At 41.9% G+C, this 17,002-nt stretch overlaps 1 protein-coding gene across 1 annotated transcript in view; it reads left to right on the top strand.

Moving 5' to 3' along the window:
• The window catches only part of tenm1 (teneurin transmembrane protein 1), a 204,297-nt gene that overhangs the window by 87,198 nt on the left and 100,097 nt on the right, over positions 1-17,002 (top strand). Inside the window, exon 6 of the mRNA XM_085289132.1 lies at positions 15,143-15,316. Coding sequence (XP_085145258.1) covers positions 15,143-15,316 — 174 coding nt within the window. The remainder of the gene's footprint in view (positions 1-15,142; positions 15,317-17,002) is intronic.

Here is a 17,002-nt window from a genome sequence, read left to right as displayed (position 1 = left end):
AGAAACTATCTCTGACAGCCAACAGAAACAATGTGGATAACTGATGAGTCATTTAGGTGAATTGAAGTCAAGCGAGATGTCAAACATACTGACAGTCTTTGCTTTTCTTCCGGTTTTATGTAGGTTGACTTGAAAAACTAACATTTACTTATTTTGCTTTATTTTTCCAATTCATTCATTTACTTGTTTTGGCTCTTCAAACCTTTTGCGGATTAATAAGAAGGTAGATTCATGGATGCCCCACATAGTTTTTCTTTTCCTTATCCTGCAGTAGGTAAAATGTTGTGTGTATATCTTCTGCAGTTTTATTCCGCAGACACTGCTGATTATTTGCAGGATATGAACATGACATATTCCTTTACAGGCATGCCAAGCTGGAGCCTAACATTTCAGAGCGTTGGAGAGGGTTCCTCCCCTCGGTGGAAATCGTTTTAACGCAGCTGTCAGTTTTGGCTCAATCTTCGTCTTTTTTTCATGACTCTCGGCCAAACCTTACACTGCTTTCCACAGTGCTTCGACGTGTAACTAAGCTTGTAACTGATCCCGCGTGCTCTGTGAGGACGCGGAGTGGACGAGCGGTTTAACGGTCAGCGCCGTCCTGCCAGCGGTTTCTTAACAGCTGGGAAGCCGTTCCTAACACCCTTCGAAAACCATCGTCTTTATTGTCTAAAGCTCTGTGTGTAAGTTATGTGACTTTGTTTATTAATTTGAAGCAAAGTAACCCACCAAATAATGAAGCAATAATATTGTATTTCAAATTAAGAATTCCAATTAGCACAACAATAGGACGATGCATGATTGCGGAGATAATGCTGTGCCTAAGTGATTGCGGTGTGTGCCCCCTGTTGTGATTAGCTAAGGCAGCCATCCTCTCTTCCTTTACTGCCCTCTCTCCTCTCCTCCCATACCCCCTGGTGTTGCAGGGGCTGCGAATAGCTTTGTTAATTTGTTTATCCCCCAACGCGCCCCTCCCTCCCCAAGTCATAGCTTGTTATTAAGCACAACACGGCCATCAGATATGAGAGGCAGGCATTATGATAGTGAAAGGGGCATTTAAGGAGAGATAGAGGACAGATTAAGATTGCATCTGTAATCTTGAAGAATATTGCTACTGACAACACTACCCGTAACTCATTTTTCTATTTTGAGCCTCATTTAAGCCTGCGTTAAAAAAGAAGAAGAAGAAGGAAAAAAAACTACCTACCATTGCTTTATCATGCTGTCAGAAAAAGCTAATTAGAGTATTTTCTGCATTAATGAATGTCTTGCTGTTTTAAATGGTTACAATCCTCAGTTGCTCAATCAAATATGAGAGAGGGTGGGATGTTTCACTTGTGAATGATAATCATCTCTATGGCAACAGGGAGAAGCTTCTGATTCAGGTGAAATGAGCAAGTCAGCAGCACCCTGCAATCAAATAATCACCTTCAAATCACATTTGGTCCCACAGACACACACACAGACACACGCATGCATGCACAAAGACACAGCGTGCACTTTCAGCTATGATCGTCTTTGTGGTTCTGCTGTGCAGTGTGTGTCGCTTTGGGGCTTTTGGTTCCATAAAGAGCCAAATGACTTGTTAGTGGCTTTAAGTTTATTACATTTATGTCTTTTTTTCCTTTGCGCAAATCTACTTTCACAGTTTGATGGCAAATCCGAGCATCTGCCCTTAAACGTTGCATATTAATCAGAGAGGTCAAACACAGTGCAGTTTCCAACTGTGCTTAAAAGAAAAAACATGTGTTTATTAGAGCTAATGATTATTTCCATTAAGATAAAGCCACAGATTATTGTCTTAATTTGATTTTCCAGAGCCTAAGGTAATGCCTTCCAGTGAATGGCTTCTTCCAAATCTCCAAATATATTCTGCTCACAGGAATAAAAGGCAAAGTAGCACACCAGTCTCGGAGGCTGGAACAAGCAAATGTTTGGCAGCTGTGCTTGAAAACTTCTCATGATTAATCAGTTCTCCGTTGTCAGCTCCAATGTTTATGTACACGGTGCTGAAATTGTTTTTCACTTCAGTTAAAGTTGACAACAAAATGAACTGATAACGTTTTTTTTTTTATTTGTAAAGATTAATGAAATTCATGTTTTGGTTTCGTATTCCTAAATGTGATAAATTGGTGATTTAAATCATTTTTCTGTTGCACAAAACAAGCAATTTCACACTCTAGACACTCTGATAAATCAATTGCTATCAGAAAATCAACAGATACATTTATAATTTTTTTTTTAAAAAGTATCTTAATTTTATGTATAATATAACACATGGTATGTTTGACAGCTTCAAACTGAGGCAGGGCTTTTAGGTTCTTTCCTCTCAATGTGGATTTCTCCTCTAAATGTCCTAGCAGGCCTGTCTGTCTCAAAGCTCCGAGCTGATTACAGCTTATCATAAATGAAGTGCTTGTTCTATGTTGTTGACCTCCCTGGCTTCCAAGTTGGGCAACTGCAAATGTGATTTGAGGAGAACATTATGCAACAAAAACAGTGGAGGAAATTGTCTTGATTAACAGTCCTGTGCAAAAGTCTCAAGCCACTCCTCATTTCTTTACCTGCCCATTTTCAGAGCAATGTTGTTTTTTTGGTTTTTGTTATGCTTTGCGAACACTGACCCACGAATCATTAAAGCATAAAAAACTAAATCAGGGGATAAACCACTGCTGTATCTACATTTAACAGACAGACAGACTTTGTTAGGAGCAGACTGACATAAAATCCCCTTTTTTCCCCCAGGATAACACAGTGGTGCAGGCATAAAACAATTTTTTGCACCAACAAGTTGATTCCCAGAGAGCTATTAGATGAAAACTTTGGCATGGTGTGCAGTGCGTCCTTAGAAAAACTGAGGAAATCGGACAAGTGGAGGACAAAAGACAACGTGGCAGACTTAAAGGGCTATCTTGAGCAAAGGAACAGTATGTGAAAGTCATGTCCTTAAGAAACAGGGGGAAAAAATCCAGCAAAGACCTGACAGAGGAGCTGAAAGATGCATCTGGCCCTTCAGTTGATCCATCTACTGTTCAGTGAAGCCTCATCAGTAATGGTCTCAGTGGCATTGTTGTTGTGAACAAGCTGTTCTTGAGGAAGGGAAACAGGGAGAAAAGGCTGTTGTAGCCAAATTACACAAGAACTGGACTAAAAATCAGTGTCTGATGGAGTCATGAATCCAGATTTTACTTTATTTAGTTGTCAATTTGTATGGAAAAGGTCAGGAGAGAGGTACAGCAGCGAGTGTCTACAGCCATCTGTAAAACACAGTGGAGGCTGTGTCATTATTTGGGGCTGAATTTCAGTTAGTTGTGTTGAGGTTTGAGTTATGAACACAGAAACTACAGTCAGATTTTCATCCATCACACAATACCATCTGGTAATGGGAACGCTATCAGTGATGGACTGGCCTCCCCAGATACCAGACCTCAACAGTATTAAAGCAGTGTGAGATCATCTTGACAGAGAATGTAGCAAAATGCAGCTGACATCCAAAAAAGAGCTTTGAATATCATTCAGTAAGCCTCCATTTATCAATATAATCATTTTCTTGGCTGTTTCCTGTCAAAAACCTTTTAAAAACAGATAAAAGACACAAATCTGCATTTGTATTATTCTAATTCTTTGTTCATAGCAATTATCTCCAAATTTTAGATATATGCAGATCAGAGTTCATAAACTGAAATGAAATCAAAGCTAGAATTTGTCAAAAAAGTCTAATATGTTGTCTGCTGCTGTTTTTATATACAATGCCTAAAAATGTAGCAGCTGATGTTACAATCAAGGCGAAATAATTTTTACTCTTCATCTGCTTTCACAGTGTGACAGAAGACGTTAGGGTATAGACACTGCAGTTACCGACTGCTGTCACGATTGCTGAGCTAATGTGAGCCAAACAAAGAGCATCTACTGGCTATGAATGATTTACAAATCATGTCTGAGATCATTAACCAATAATCTAATATCTAGCTTATCTAGGAAGACTAAGAAAAACCTTCGTACAAAACAAACAAATCTCCATTACAGTTTCCAGCCTATCTGATACAAGCCCCACAAACCTACCAGTGGGGCTTGTTATATTTTTTTTTAAAACACATAAATCCATATCGATGTTTAACCCCAGAAAAGTGAAACGTTTGACAAACACAGATTTATTTGTATCAAAATGACTCATTTAGTACAAATGTTGTAACAGACATTTAAAAGAAGTGACTATTAATTATAAATCATTCATAATTTTTAATGAACTTTCATCAGTCCTGTGTTCCAGTGGAACATTGTGTTACGTGAAGTAATGTTTTTATAATTAGAAAACCAAAACAATCCCAATTATGCAAAAAACTGTTGCACTGATTAAGGAAGCAATAAATTTGGTTATTTGAGTGTGTGTAGCAACAGCTTTGTTTCGAAACTCGTCAGAATAATCGTTCTGTAAAAAAACGAGGGCTATACCTCATGGGGAAAATGCCATAAAAAACATTAGGTTGTAGCCTGCTACCTTCACAGAACAGCACCAGCTGGTCTTAAAATGAATAAAAGAAATGTGAGCAAGAGGACAAGTACATAAGGGTCTGTAGTTTCAGAAGGGGTAACCGCACATAGGAGCTGGCAGCTGTATTAATTGGCACCAGTCTCAAAATGACCAGTTAGGAGGCAACTCCAGCATGCTTACCTTTGAGGCAGAGATGTTGTACATGTGACTGACCACTGAATAGAAACTATTAGGATGGGTGAAAGAGAACCAGTGTTGGATATAAGAACATATGAGGGAGGTGTCCAGATTAAAAATAAGAACATTTGTAGGATCAAGTAAGATGTTGGAGGAGTGCTCATTAGGGTTGTTTGGGTGGTGCTAAGCGGGAGTGTTCTGGAAGATAACTGAGAAGTTGAACCAAGAAGGCTAATACTCTATTTTCCAACCCCGTGCCATGCCCTGTGGACGTCTATCAGTCACAGCCAGTTCCCTCGTAAACAGGTCAATGACCTCTCAACCGCATCCCAACTGCAAAAGCATCAACCACGCTTAATGCGTACACAGTAATGAACATGATGCAGAGTAGAAACGAACACAATCTCATTTGCCTTTAGAACCTGATTGATCCCGTCTCTGTGCAGGGAATAATTAATAGTTGTGAATAATGATGATGTTACCTCTGTTGTACCGACTATGTAAATGTGCATGACTCTCTCGCTTTGAAGACGCTCGTGGATGGATCCTGCTGCCGTCTGATGCCGCAGCTATTAAATAAACTCCGCAGACGGGCACAGCTCAAAGCAACAAACACAACTTCAGCTCTTGATAATGTTTTATCGAAGCACTTTTATTACACTTTCTAGACATGCGAGCGAGTCTCTCACCACTCACTGGTATGACTTTTTTACGGACATTTCAGTTTGTAATAGATGTGAAATTGCGGAGCAAAGTGAATGAGGCAAGAAATGCGGAAAAAGCCTGCTGTTCAGACCTGGAAGAAAAAAAAATAATGTTAAATTTTACAAGTTTTTTTTTTTTGTCGTAAAGGCTTTCTTATTTAGCATGAGATTAGTTTGGGCAGCATGAAAGCGCGACACAGACATTGAAAGAGTTTGACGCCTGCCAGAAGCATGAGAATTGGCCATTGTGCAAAAAGTCAAGGTTGATTTTTTTTCTCCTCTTGGTGAATTTTATTCTCCCCACCTAAAGCCACTTGGACCCTTTACATCGTCAGACCCCACAGCTTGAGCCCCAGTAAGCCTGTGCTTTAAAACAGTGGTGGCTCCGTACTTTCTAAGAGCTGATCAGAAACAAAGTCAGGTGGTCTCTGCCTGTGATGGAGTGGCTAGCACAATCTCTCTAACTCTCAACCCTGTTGAGCTGTTTGGGGAGACAGCATGACCGTGTGATATGTGAGAAGTGTCCAACTGCCTGTCAAACCGGTTCGTGGGAAGCACTTCAGGAAACATTAGGTGAATACCAAAGATTTGCAAAGTTCTATCTGCTGACACGTGACTTCGTTTGATAACAAAAACACATTTTTAAGGACAAAATTTCTATTTTATTTTATTTTATTCCAACCTTGTCATCGTGTTCAGTATAATTCTTTGTCACCTTGCATAAAAGTTAGATTTTTCAAATAAAAACATTTTGAGTGACTTCAAACCTACATAAAGGATTTCTTGTAACGTCCCAGACATTGGTGACAGACTAAAAGTGGCTGTTATAGGAGCTAGAGCACTTGCAGTGCTTTAATAAATTACCTTATGTCTGGTCAAAAAGTTCCTGTGGTGTTTTTAAAATGTAGAAAAGTAACAAAGCTAGTGACAAAGTATGTAACAGAAATAGAGTCAGAATCTTTATTTTCATCGCACAAAAGGTACAGCGAAAATGAATGCAGCCCCATTAAGAGTGCATGAATAACATTGTGTGTGCTTTTATCGTTACTGATTGCACAGTTATTCAGAAGTATAGAGTTGGAGGTAGATCTAGGCTGAATATACAGAAACTATATAAAGTGTAGTGAATATGTAAAAGTTAGACTGAATGGATGTGCATGGGACCTTTAGGCCTCTCCTGCCTATCCATCCATTTTCTTCTACTTATTGAGTCATAAGGGGTCACACGGGGTGGCTATCCCAGCTGTCACAGGACATGAGGCAGGGTACTGCCTGGACAGGCCACCAATCAGGACTAACACATAGAGACAAACCACCACTCCCACTCAAAGTCACACCTATGGTCAGTTTCTGATCACCAACCCCAAGCATCTCCTTGGAATGTGGGAGGAAGATGGTTTACCAGGAAATACTCACATAAATACATTCAACCTAAACCTTCTTGCTGTGAAGTAACGGTGCTGACCAGCACACCACTTGTGATTCCTGAAAGTTGAATATTATTTGGAAGTGTTTAGACATGATAGTTCCTATCACAGACACGGTTTCTCAGAGACTGAAAAGAGAAAGGCTTTCCCAGCTTGGACACAATGCTTGGTAGCTTTGTTCTTTTTCAACACTAGTGTTCTGGGCTCTCGTTTAACTTGTCACAGTTTAATAGCGAACATAGCAAACACAGAAACGTGAACAAAGGACTTCACTTTGGTATGGAGCTGAGAAAACATGAAAACTGGTATTGCTAGTGAAGAAAATATGTAGCATTCCTTGCTTTACCTAAGATATTTTCTCCTGTTGTGACAACAAGGCCCTCTTCTTCCTACCAACAGCCAAACACAGGGCCTGCATGTTGCACAGTTAACTGGTATGAACGGTAATAGAAGTGAACTTATTAAGAAATGTTTAATTTTACTAGTTAATACTAAAATATTGAAAGTCCATGGCCTGATTTTCAGCGTACATATAGAAAGGACAAAGAAGCAAAGACTTTGAATAAATCCATCTACAAGACATAAATAAAAGGATGGTCCAAGTCTAAATGGGAAGAGCTCCACTGTGCTGATTCACTCGGCTGAGGGTCTCCTACTTTTATTCCATCTGAACTGAACCCTATATGCAATCAGACAGCACAGTCTTCCAGCCACTGCGCAGCATGCTGTGCTAAGCAGTCAGTGCAAAAATGCTTCATGGATTTTGAACCTTCAGTGACATGAGCTACTGAAATAATCGGCAGATGGACAAAAGCTGGGGAAAAAAACACCACAAGACTGTGGAGGCAATACTAATGAGGTCTTTTTAAAAATACTGCATTGCAATGCATTCGTTAGCTTACAGAAACTAGTGTGTAGCAGTAATGACCTCAATAGAGTGAGCAGTTTGCATGAAGAGGTTTGCAGTCTGTTCTGATAGCAGGTGGTGGGCAGTAGGCCAGAGATTGTGTATAGAGGTAACGTTAGAGGGTCAGCTCAGTCTGGTGATGGCTGTCGGGACGAAGCCGTTGAGGTGCTGAGTTGGCGTAGCTCTAATGAAATGTTACCTTCCCCCGAAGGAAAGCTTCTGAACAGGTGGTTGCCTGTTTGTCTGGGATCAGCGGCGATCCTCTTCATTGTGTGGCTCTGTCATGGAGGGCAACTGGCAACCAATTATCTACTCAGCAATGCTGAGTAGGTAAGACTGGCTGCTACAGCTTGTTTCCAGTAGTGCCGGGAAAGTAGAATCCTTTCTATTCGGAGTGTTCCGGCTGAGAGCGGTTAAGGTGGACACAAAAAACGCTGTCACACACATAGCGACTCAATCACAGTACAGCAGCTAACGCAGAGGTGCTCTGTGCTGATGTTGGCTTTATCCTTTTTGCCCCGACAGATGTTTTCAAGCATATTTATCTCAGATTTACAGGACAGTCACTTTACTGTATATGCTGTGAGCTAATGACTCATTAGTTAATTAAAAAGTATGTATTTATTCAGATTTTGAAGAGTAAAAACATTATTTTTTTAGCACAAATACATGTATTCATACAATTTGCTGTATTTTAGCCATGCATTTCAGTTATTTATTTATTTCTAGGCATACAGAACGATGCATAAATAATGGTGTGTAACTGGCAGCACATTTGTAGATCCTTCTCATTTCTCTCTTTGCTTTGCAATTAATGGGACCAAAGTCTGCTTGCTTACTACAGTCTATCGTGCTCGGTGTTCTTTTGTGTGAATGGAGACCAATTCAGGCTGAATATTGGTTTAAACTGTATTATTGCCTAAATAATGATCCTTAAATACTCGTCCTTGACGAGTCCAAACGTGTGTGTGTGTGTTTGTATGTGCAAGACGGTGCATGTGTGACTTTGTAATTGGATTCTGTGTGTTTCCGTGCATGTGAGCACGCGCCTCACCTCCAGCTTCTTTCAGCCAGCTGCTTCATGCCTCATTGGGGTTTGTATTGATTGTTCCAGTTTCTCTTTGTTTTCAGTCCTCTATTTTGGTCGTCTGATGCAGCTCTAAGAAACCCGCTGGCCTTTGCTAAAACTGCCCTAACAGCTACAGGAGCCTTTGGTAAAATTGCTTTAAATGGGTAGACAGACTGTGGTCAGAAAGCTCTGAATGGTGAGAGAGCCCTTTGGTAAAATGTCTCCAGAAGGTCAGAGAAGCTGCAACAAAATAGCCTCAATAGCTCCAACGGTACACTGGGCGAGTTCACACACGTGCACGGTAGGCACCGCGCGGCAACTCACACACACGCATTTCCTTATCTTCCCGATCCTCTCTATCACACACACAAATGTAGGCATGCACCCACGCTCCAAACCAGCAGAGATGGAGCTCGTATATGACCGGCGGTGCTGCGTCGCTGTTTGTCTGCAGCATTTCAGCATTTCAGCTGTAGATGGTGGCTGCCAGAGGGAAATGTAACATGGCGGCAATCCCCTGCTCATTGAGTAATATCCTGCCCGCCGTAACATTACTCAGCTTTCAGTAAGAGACCAGATCAGTGAGACAGCTAGTGGGAGACAGATGGAGAGAGATGGGGGGACTCTGACAGAAAGAGAGAGGAGGCGTGATGGGAAATGAAAGAACAACAGAGAAATGCGTGAAGAAGAAAGCTGTGATCTGTTGGACTTGGTGTACTGTCGCAACCATGACTAACTAGATAAGTGTGACAGCGAGTTTTACTGGTAAATAAACACCGGCGTGTACAGCAAATCTCATCATTGAAGACGCGTGAAGTGTGTCACCACCTCCGCTCTTCGTTTATCCTTCTTTCCGTCATTTCATCCCTTTATCCGAGCGAGACGTCCCATTTCAGATTAGCAAGGTCAAACCAATGATGAGTCCTGAGGTTTATACCGGTTAAAAAATTGCGGCAATGAGCCTCTGCTCATGCTCTCTCACACACCCACGAAAGACAGTCCGTCATGCATGCAAAAAGCACACAAGTTAAACAGTCTTGACAGTGGCATTAGTAGCTTTCAAGGAGTTTGTGGAGGGGAGTAAGAAAAACACTTTAGCACCTCTCTTCTGTCAGAGTGAAGCGAGGGTCGACAGGCGAAAATGCGGCAGGGCACGCGGACCCCCGGGCTCTTAGTCTCTACTCTAACGTTGACTTAGACACAGATTTGTTTTATTGGCTCTGAAGTCCCTCTCCTTCACTCTCCTTCACACTTGTTTTTTCCCCATTTGTCTCTCCTCTTTTTTACTCCCCCCCCTGCCTCTCTTTCTCCCATCCCTCAGAAGTCTTGGCTTAGCTAGAGGCTGACACAGCCATGCAGAACTTGGATGAGCAATTGCCTTTACTGTACATGCTAAACTACGCACTAAATCGAATGACTGATGTGCTTGAAAGTGTTTGCTGCTGGGCAAAGCTGGCTGTAGTCTTTGGTTGTCAGACAGAATATAGTCGGCGGTTAGCCATGTCTACGAGCGAAAAAGGACTTGGCAATCAGGCCAGGATGTGTTTCCACTTGTGTGAGGGTATTGATAAATCATTTTTAACTGACTGCAGTGCTACCTTGGCTGTAATGCTTATCGATAAGGCAGTATATTCACAGTCAATCACCCCCATTGTGCCCCACAGCTCTGCCCAGGACTGATACAAATACTTGATAACGATATCTGGTTTACTTCAGTGGTTAAAGAGGAATGAACACATGCATGCTCACATGCACATCTCCCACTTTCTCCCACCACAAGTGTGAAATCTAATCGTCATAGGAGCACACAATCATTTTTTATCTAATCTGGAGACACATACATGCCTGACAACAAGAGCGAATGCTGCATGCTAGCATTGTCGCCATGTCGACCACCTGAAATGGTTTGTCTCCTATGTAATCTGTACATCTTTGCGTTTTAGCCGCTAATGTGAGAAAGCTTATGATGCTGCTGCTATCTCAGCAAGCCTCACTTTGCTACTAAATTTCCACCAGCTTGAATTCTTCTCTGTTCTCTCATTTCTCTCCACGGTAGTTTAAGAAAACCTGAAAAAGCCACATCAAGTACCTCCTTCTTTTAATAGTGAACTGTCTGTTTCTCGCTCCCTCCACCCCACGCTCTTCTCTTCAGCTTTCCTCATCCTCCGCACACATCTCGGCGGGGTAGCCGACAGCGAGGGTACAGCACAGAACCCCCCTCACAGCGGTACCGTCCTATTACCTCTGGCAGTCATCTCACTGTCACACTGATCAATGATTCATGTGTGCGCGCGCCTCAGCCTGTTAGCTCACTGCACTGCTGCTCATCGCTGGCACTGTGCTGCTGCCGACGCCACTGCTCCTTCACCAGTTATAATGACTGGACTAACTCAGAGTCCTCTCACTAACGTGTGCCTTCGCCAAAGCACAAGAGAGAAAGATGGACGCTGAGAGGGATGGATAGACAGGCAGGAGGAAAAGGGAGCGAGAATGAAGGGTCAGGCTGAGCACATGCTGCTCGCATAACTGGCTGCACACTGTGTGGAAGTGAGTCTGTGAGAGCGTCTCTGTATTTTAAATGGAAAGAGGTGCCGGTGTCTCTCTAGATGAAATTCTTGCCACTCAGTAGCCATCTTTGAAATGTCTCCAGGCAGTTATGTGGACTAACAAGTTCAGATTCCTGTGGGGGGGGGGGGGGGGGTGGTTCTATTATATAAATACTTTTACAACAGTGGATGAGTATGTTACACATGGCCAGAGTCTGAAATCATGAGGTCAGTATATCTGTACATGTATTCCTCATGATTTGAAAGCACAGGCTTCGGCTCTCTGTTCAGTTTTTTTCTACTCTTGGCTCTACATAGTTTAAACTCCAGTGCATTTCCTAAATATGCTACAGACACTGCTCTGCTGCATTTTAGCTCAGCAGCACTTCCCACCCTTTTGTTTCTAAGAGGCAGGAAATCAGAAGAAACTCAGTCAAAGGGAGAATCTGCACAAAGGGAAAGGAGTTAAACAGGCAGTGAATTAATGGACTGAACTGATGCCTTGTTTAAAACAAATAAGAAATGTATGGGGCTAAGCTAAGCTAAGCTAAGCTAATTAGCAGCTAGCTGTACCTGCATATTTACTGTACATATTGCCCTGCCAAGAAAGCAAGCTTATTTTCTAAAACATCAAGTGAAGGTTTAAATGTTCTACATGGTTTTGTGGGAAAAATTATTTTCTATTAAGTTATTTCTCCTTTTGATCTAATAAAGAAATGCGAACAATAAAAATATCAAGGTGTCACAAAGGGCCTATATTAAACACTCCGTTACTCTGTTTATCCAACATTGTTTGAGGGGGTTGTAGTTGACTTTTTTCTTATATTTCCTCAGGAGACTGCATGTCCTTTTATCATCACAGATAAGAACTAACACCACAGTTCATTTGACGATATAATCCAGATTCTCCAAGGTCTCTGTGATTTTCTAGAGTGTAGGATAGCGTAACCCAGGACGACAGGACATCTCTATGACGACTGTGCCAGTATCGTTTGTGTGTCCAAAAACGATATTAATTTGTCTGTGAGTCAGGGGTCTGACAGAATAAATGTTAAGGTCAAGAATAAACCTTCATGCTCAGCAGTTGCTCATCTTTTTTCATGTCTCTTTGGCACTGAATAACCTGCAGCAATTGAAACCTTGTAACCTCTACATGCCTAATAGATAGACATATATTAAACTCCCATTCCTGTCCACATTATGGGCTCTATGAGTGCTCAGTTTTAAATGCCCGGAATTCATTTGCTTAAATGACAAACCAACAAATATGTCCTCACTGGTATTAATATTACTGTTTGGACATTAGATCCTCAAAAGTACAAGAGCATATGCTCAAACGCTCACTCTTCCATCATCTCCTCATCACACTCAGAGGTCCTTGTTCCCTTCTTGCTCCGGTGTGTTTGCGTGTGCATGCATGCTGTGCAACTCTAGATGCTAAGTGTTCAAGCAAAAGGTCAACAGCCATAAAGTAAGAGAGAGAGAGACAGAGAATGGGGGGAGGGCTGATGAGGAGGAGCAGGAGAAGTGGGGTCTGAGGGTGTTTTGAGGAGAGATGGAGTGGTGACGAGGAGAAGGTAGGAGAGCTGGTGAGGACTGTCGCTGCAGAGTCATAACTGTAGTGGGTAATACTTGGCCAGCAGAGGTGTGGGGGACACCAGACAAACATGGAGAGCAAGAAAAGCAATTCAGATGAGAGGAAGCGAGGAGAGAATGGAGTCTGAGAGACTTAATGGTGGAAATGCCAAATGTATCAGTTTGGGAATAACTTGTCATCCCTCACTGAGCACTCTTACAGACTAATTTATGAAACTATGATAGGTTGTTCCACTCCACTCCACTGCCAAATATAATGCCATACAAACTGTGACGAGGAATACAAACCTACATTTTTAGGTGTGGTATGATATTTTATGGTGTATTTTAAGAGAAAGATAATTGCCGTGGTCGAAAGGAAATTTCAGCGGCGCTCTTGCTAATTCTGTCAGTGTCAAATACGTGTGATTTTGACCACCTTCACTGTGTGTGTGCTTTTTTCATGAGTTTCTTTCTACCTGCTTCCGTTCTCCTCCCACCTGTCTGCTAAGGATGCAGTACGGGCAGTACCAGACAACCGAAAGGATTTTGCTGGAAGCTAAATCCATGAAATTAAATGTACAAGGAAGATCATTTGGGTTACTGTTTGACATCCTTTTTTCCAGCATCAAAATGAATCATCACAGGTACTTTCACAGCAAGGTGTTTATGCGAAAAATCCCCCACGTCGCCTTTTTTTAAAAAAGAAAAAGAAAACAAGAGATGTTTAAAAATGACTGACTCGTACTCACACTGACGTGAGGAGCTTGTGCGTGTCCATGTCTGGTCTCGTCACAGACTGACAGTTCAATTAGTTTGAGCTAAATGATGCATGACGTCTCCCTCATGGCCCTGGTAATCGTCAGTGTTCTGCTTTGAAGAGCTCATATTGTGCATGAGTAGATAGCTAAACCAATAGTGGCTAGTGCTAGTCAAAAGTAGAAATGTATGATTTGCTGATCCCCGTAGATGCCAGAGTGAGGCATGGGACCCTGTTGGCTTCAACTCTCAGAGCTCATCATAGATTTGCTGGTATTTTTCAGAGAAAACAGTTTTATTTCCCCGCCTCGCACCCCTCTCCTCTGTGCTTCCTCAAAGGAAAGTAGCAGCAAATGGCTTTGAACTATTTGGAGTTTTAATTAGGTATCCTTCATCAGGAGGGGGTGGAGTGTGGGCGACTGTGGAGGCGTGTGCATGCATGCATGTATGCACAGATGAGAAAAGTGTGAGTCTGCGCCGTACCTGTGTGATTGTGTTGGTTGCGCTGTATAATTGTGGATTTGTTTTTCTAAGCAGCCATTTTACGCGAGCGTTATCAAGCTCGTGTCAAGTGCTTTTTCTGGGTGTCGGCAATCAGCAGACAGAGGACAGACAGTGAAGATGTTTGAAGTCCTTAGAAGTTCCCTACCTTGATCTGCATGCAGCAGCCATCCTCTGACTGCCACCAGCACATAGTAACTTTTTGATTTAAGTCTTTGCTTTTGTTTGATGTTCCAAATGTGTCAGAGGAGGGGAGAAAAAAAACTGCAATGATTTATTTCATTTGCTTTGTTCTTCCTATCAGCAAAGGCACATTACCTTTTTAGATTCTTTTAAAGAAATAAAAAAAAAAATTAAAACACTGCTCAAGTATAAGCCTGAATGAATGGAACCTCGTGATTGGTCAGAACACAGCTGAATGTTTTACTCAACACTTTACTGACAACACTCGCAAAAAACTAATTCATTTCCTTAATGGGCGTGTGTTAGTTGTTTTTATTTAACAGCATGTTGGTTTCCCGTCCTAGTAAACAATTTTATGAGTGGGAGGGGGGAATCCAGTATTCTCTCTCATACCCTTTGTTGTTTAAAAGGCCCATATGGATTGTGAATCGGCAGCAGCTTTCAAAGCATCATTAGTCATGCATAAAAGCCTGTGTTAGCGCTTTAATACTAGCCCTGGGCTCAGACTCACAAGATCTGCCTTAATTGCCCACCACTGCCACGTTCTGTGTTGGTGTGCACATGTGCCATGTGCGCAGGCATGCACGCATGTGTGCGTGACAGTTTGTCTTCTCTGCGTGTTTTCTAATTGTCCTTTGCTTTGCCGGACGCTAATAAGCACATAAAGAGAGTGAGTGCTCTAAGATGGGCATTAAAAAAAGGATTCAGACACACCCCTCTTGCATGTTTTGAATAATGATCTCCTCTGTCTGTTTTCTTTTCTTTACCCTTGGCTGCCAATCTGCGTGTGTGTGTGTGTGTGTAGCGGTCCACCTGTTAGGTTTGACCTGGCATCTGCGTCACGGTGAGAGCCAGCTGTATGAGAATGGCCTGAGCTCAGCAGACCATCAACAAGAGGACCGCAGCAAAACCAGACCGACGAGCTCCGTCCACCTGCTGGACACGCTCAACCCTGAAAACACACACAGTGGTGACAGAGGTGAGCTGACACGCACACAGTGTACACTGTAATAACAGATGTTCTGCACTCAGCCACTGACAGGATCTGCCCGTTAGTAACAACAAAACAAATGTAATACAGCAGCTTGAAAAATTTGTATTAAATGTATTGACTAAAAACATAAGTGATGACTTCGAGTGCTTCACTTCATTTTTCTTTATCTGTGCCTGGCTGTTTTCTTTTTCTTTCTATCGACATTTTTGCAAGCAAAAAGGCAAGGAAAGCATTTTTGACTATTTCATTAAGCATGCCCAATAAGAGCGTATTTTGACAAATCGGAATTATTTTCGGGGCCTTCATATTTCAGGTTTCCATGGAAAACCACCCCTTCAGAGTTGCTCTGGACTTACCTTCATGTCAGTCTTTAACCAGACTTGTGCGATGTTAGTCAGCTGGGACTTTTCATTTTGACAATGTTTTTAAAAACTGTCTGCGTTGTAGCTTCGAAGTTCTGCAGACTTTTGCAGAGAGCTCCTCATCTTTGCTTTAGGTTGTCAGCTCAAGGCTACAAGCCTTTACATGTGTAACACACCCGACTCATCAAATGGATTATGAGTAATGTACATGCCAAATTTTGAGACAGGAGAGGAATGTGTTAAAAAATTATGGACATGAAGTTGTCTTTGGATAACTGTTGAATCTTTGCCTAAATCCTGGAGAGCGCTCTTGACGGGCTGCAGAGACATAAATGAGTTTTTCTTCTTCATGCAGACTTCTTCATGCTGTTTGCCATTTTTTTACTTTTGCTGGGTGCACCTGGTTTTCTGGAAGGAGGCCAGCTGTTGGTTTTGATGGTACCTGTGATAGTGCTCTGATAGATTTGTGCTTTTGTGCGAGTCCTGGTATTATGTCCTTCATTTGCATGGCTCCACTCTACTCCTCATATTATCACCTCTGCATAAATGGCAACTTTCAGTCAACTTTCAGCCACATGGCAGCTCTTTTAGGCATGAATTATTGATCAAAAAAATGAGACACATCTGCCCACTTAGTGTCCCGGTTACTTTTGGACCACGGCAAATTGTGCACCATAGCTTAAGAGGATTCTAGTTGTTTCTCTTCGATGATGCTGTGAACCACAGCTGAGACTTCAATTAGGATCCATTAACTTCTGCAAACTAAACATATTGAACAATGACATGTAATGTTTTAATCACACTTTTACAAACACCATACACATAAGCCAAAGATTAAGCCTGTCATGTTGTGTTGCTGCAGAGGCTAAAACGAGTACAAAGAGTTGCTGAAGAGTGAAAACTGAAGATGCACCAAACACATACACCAAACACATGCACTTATATTCGGATCTTCAGGTATAGGTCTACAAATTTCAATCAGCTTCTAGTGCATTAAGTCCCTGGCTTCGTAAATAACACTCTTCCCACAACTAATGATCCAATACAATAGAGAGACATTAGTCCAGAGATAAGCCTTACTCTGATTACTCATTTTTTAGAAAGGCTAGGAAACTGGTTAATCGCGTTTTCTTTTTCCTGCTACGTGACTGGAATTGCTTTTCTCCACTCTGCCTTCTCCCAACTAGCCAGAGGAATTACTAACACCAGTTTAACCCCACGATATGGGACATTAATTGTGAGTGTCTCAGGTCATGAAGTCAGACAGGACAGAGCAACCTTCATGGTTGGTGTGATTCTGATGGATATT

The sequence above is a fragment of the Mchenga conophoros genome, linkage group LG2 (genome assembly GCF_057382185.1).
Source record: "Mchenga conophoros isolate Kocher_MC1m ecotype Shallow Benthic linkage group LG2, M_conophoros_male_GT1.1, whole genome shotgun sequence".
Lineage (NCBI taxonomy): Eukaryota > Metazoa > Chordata > Actinopteri > Cichliformes > Cichlidae > Mchenga > Mchenga conophoros.
Note: the sequence above shows the minus strand (reverse complement) of the source record. Positions and strands in the feature narration are given on the sequence as shown.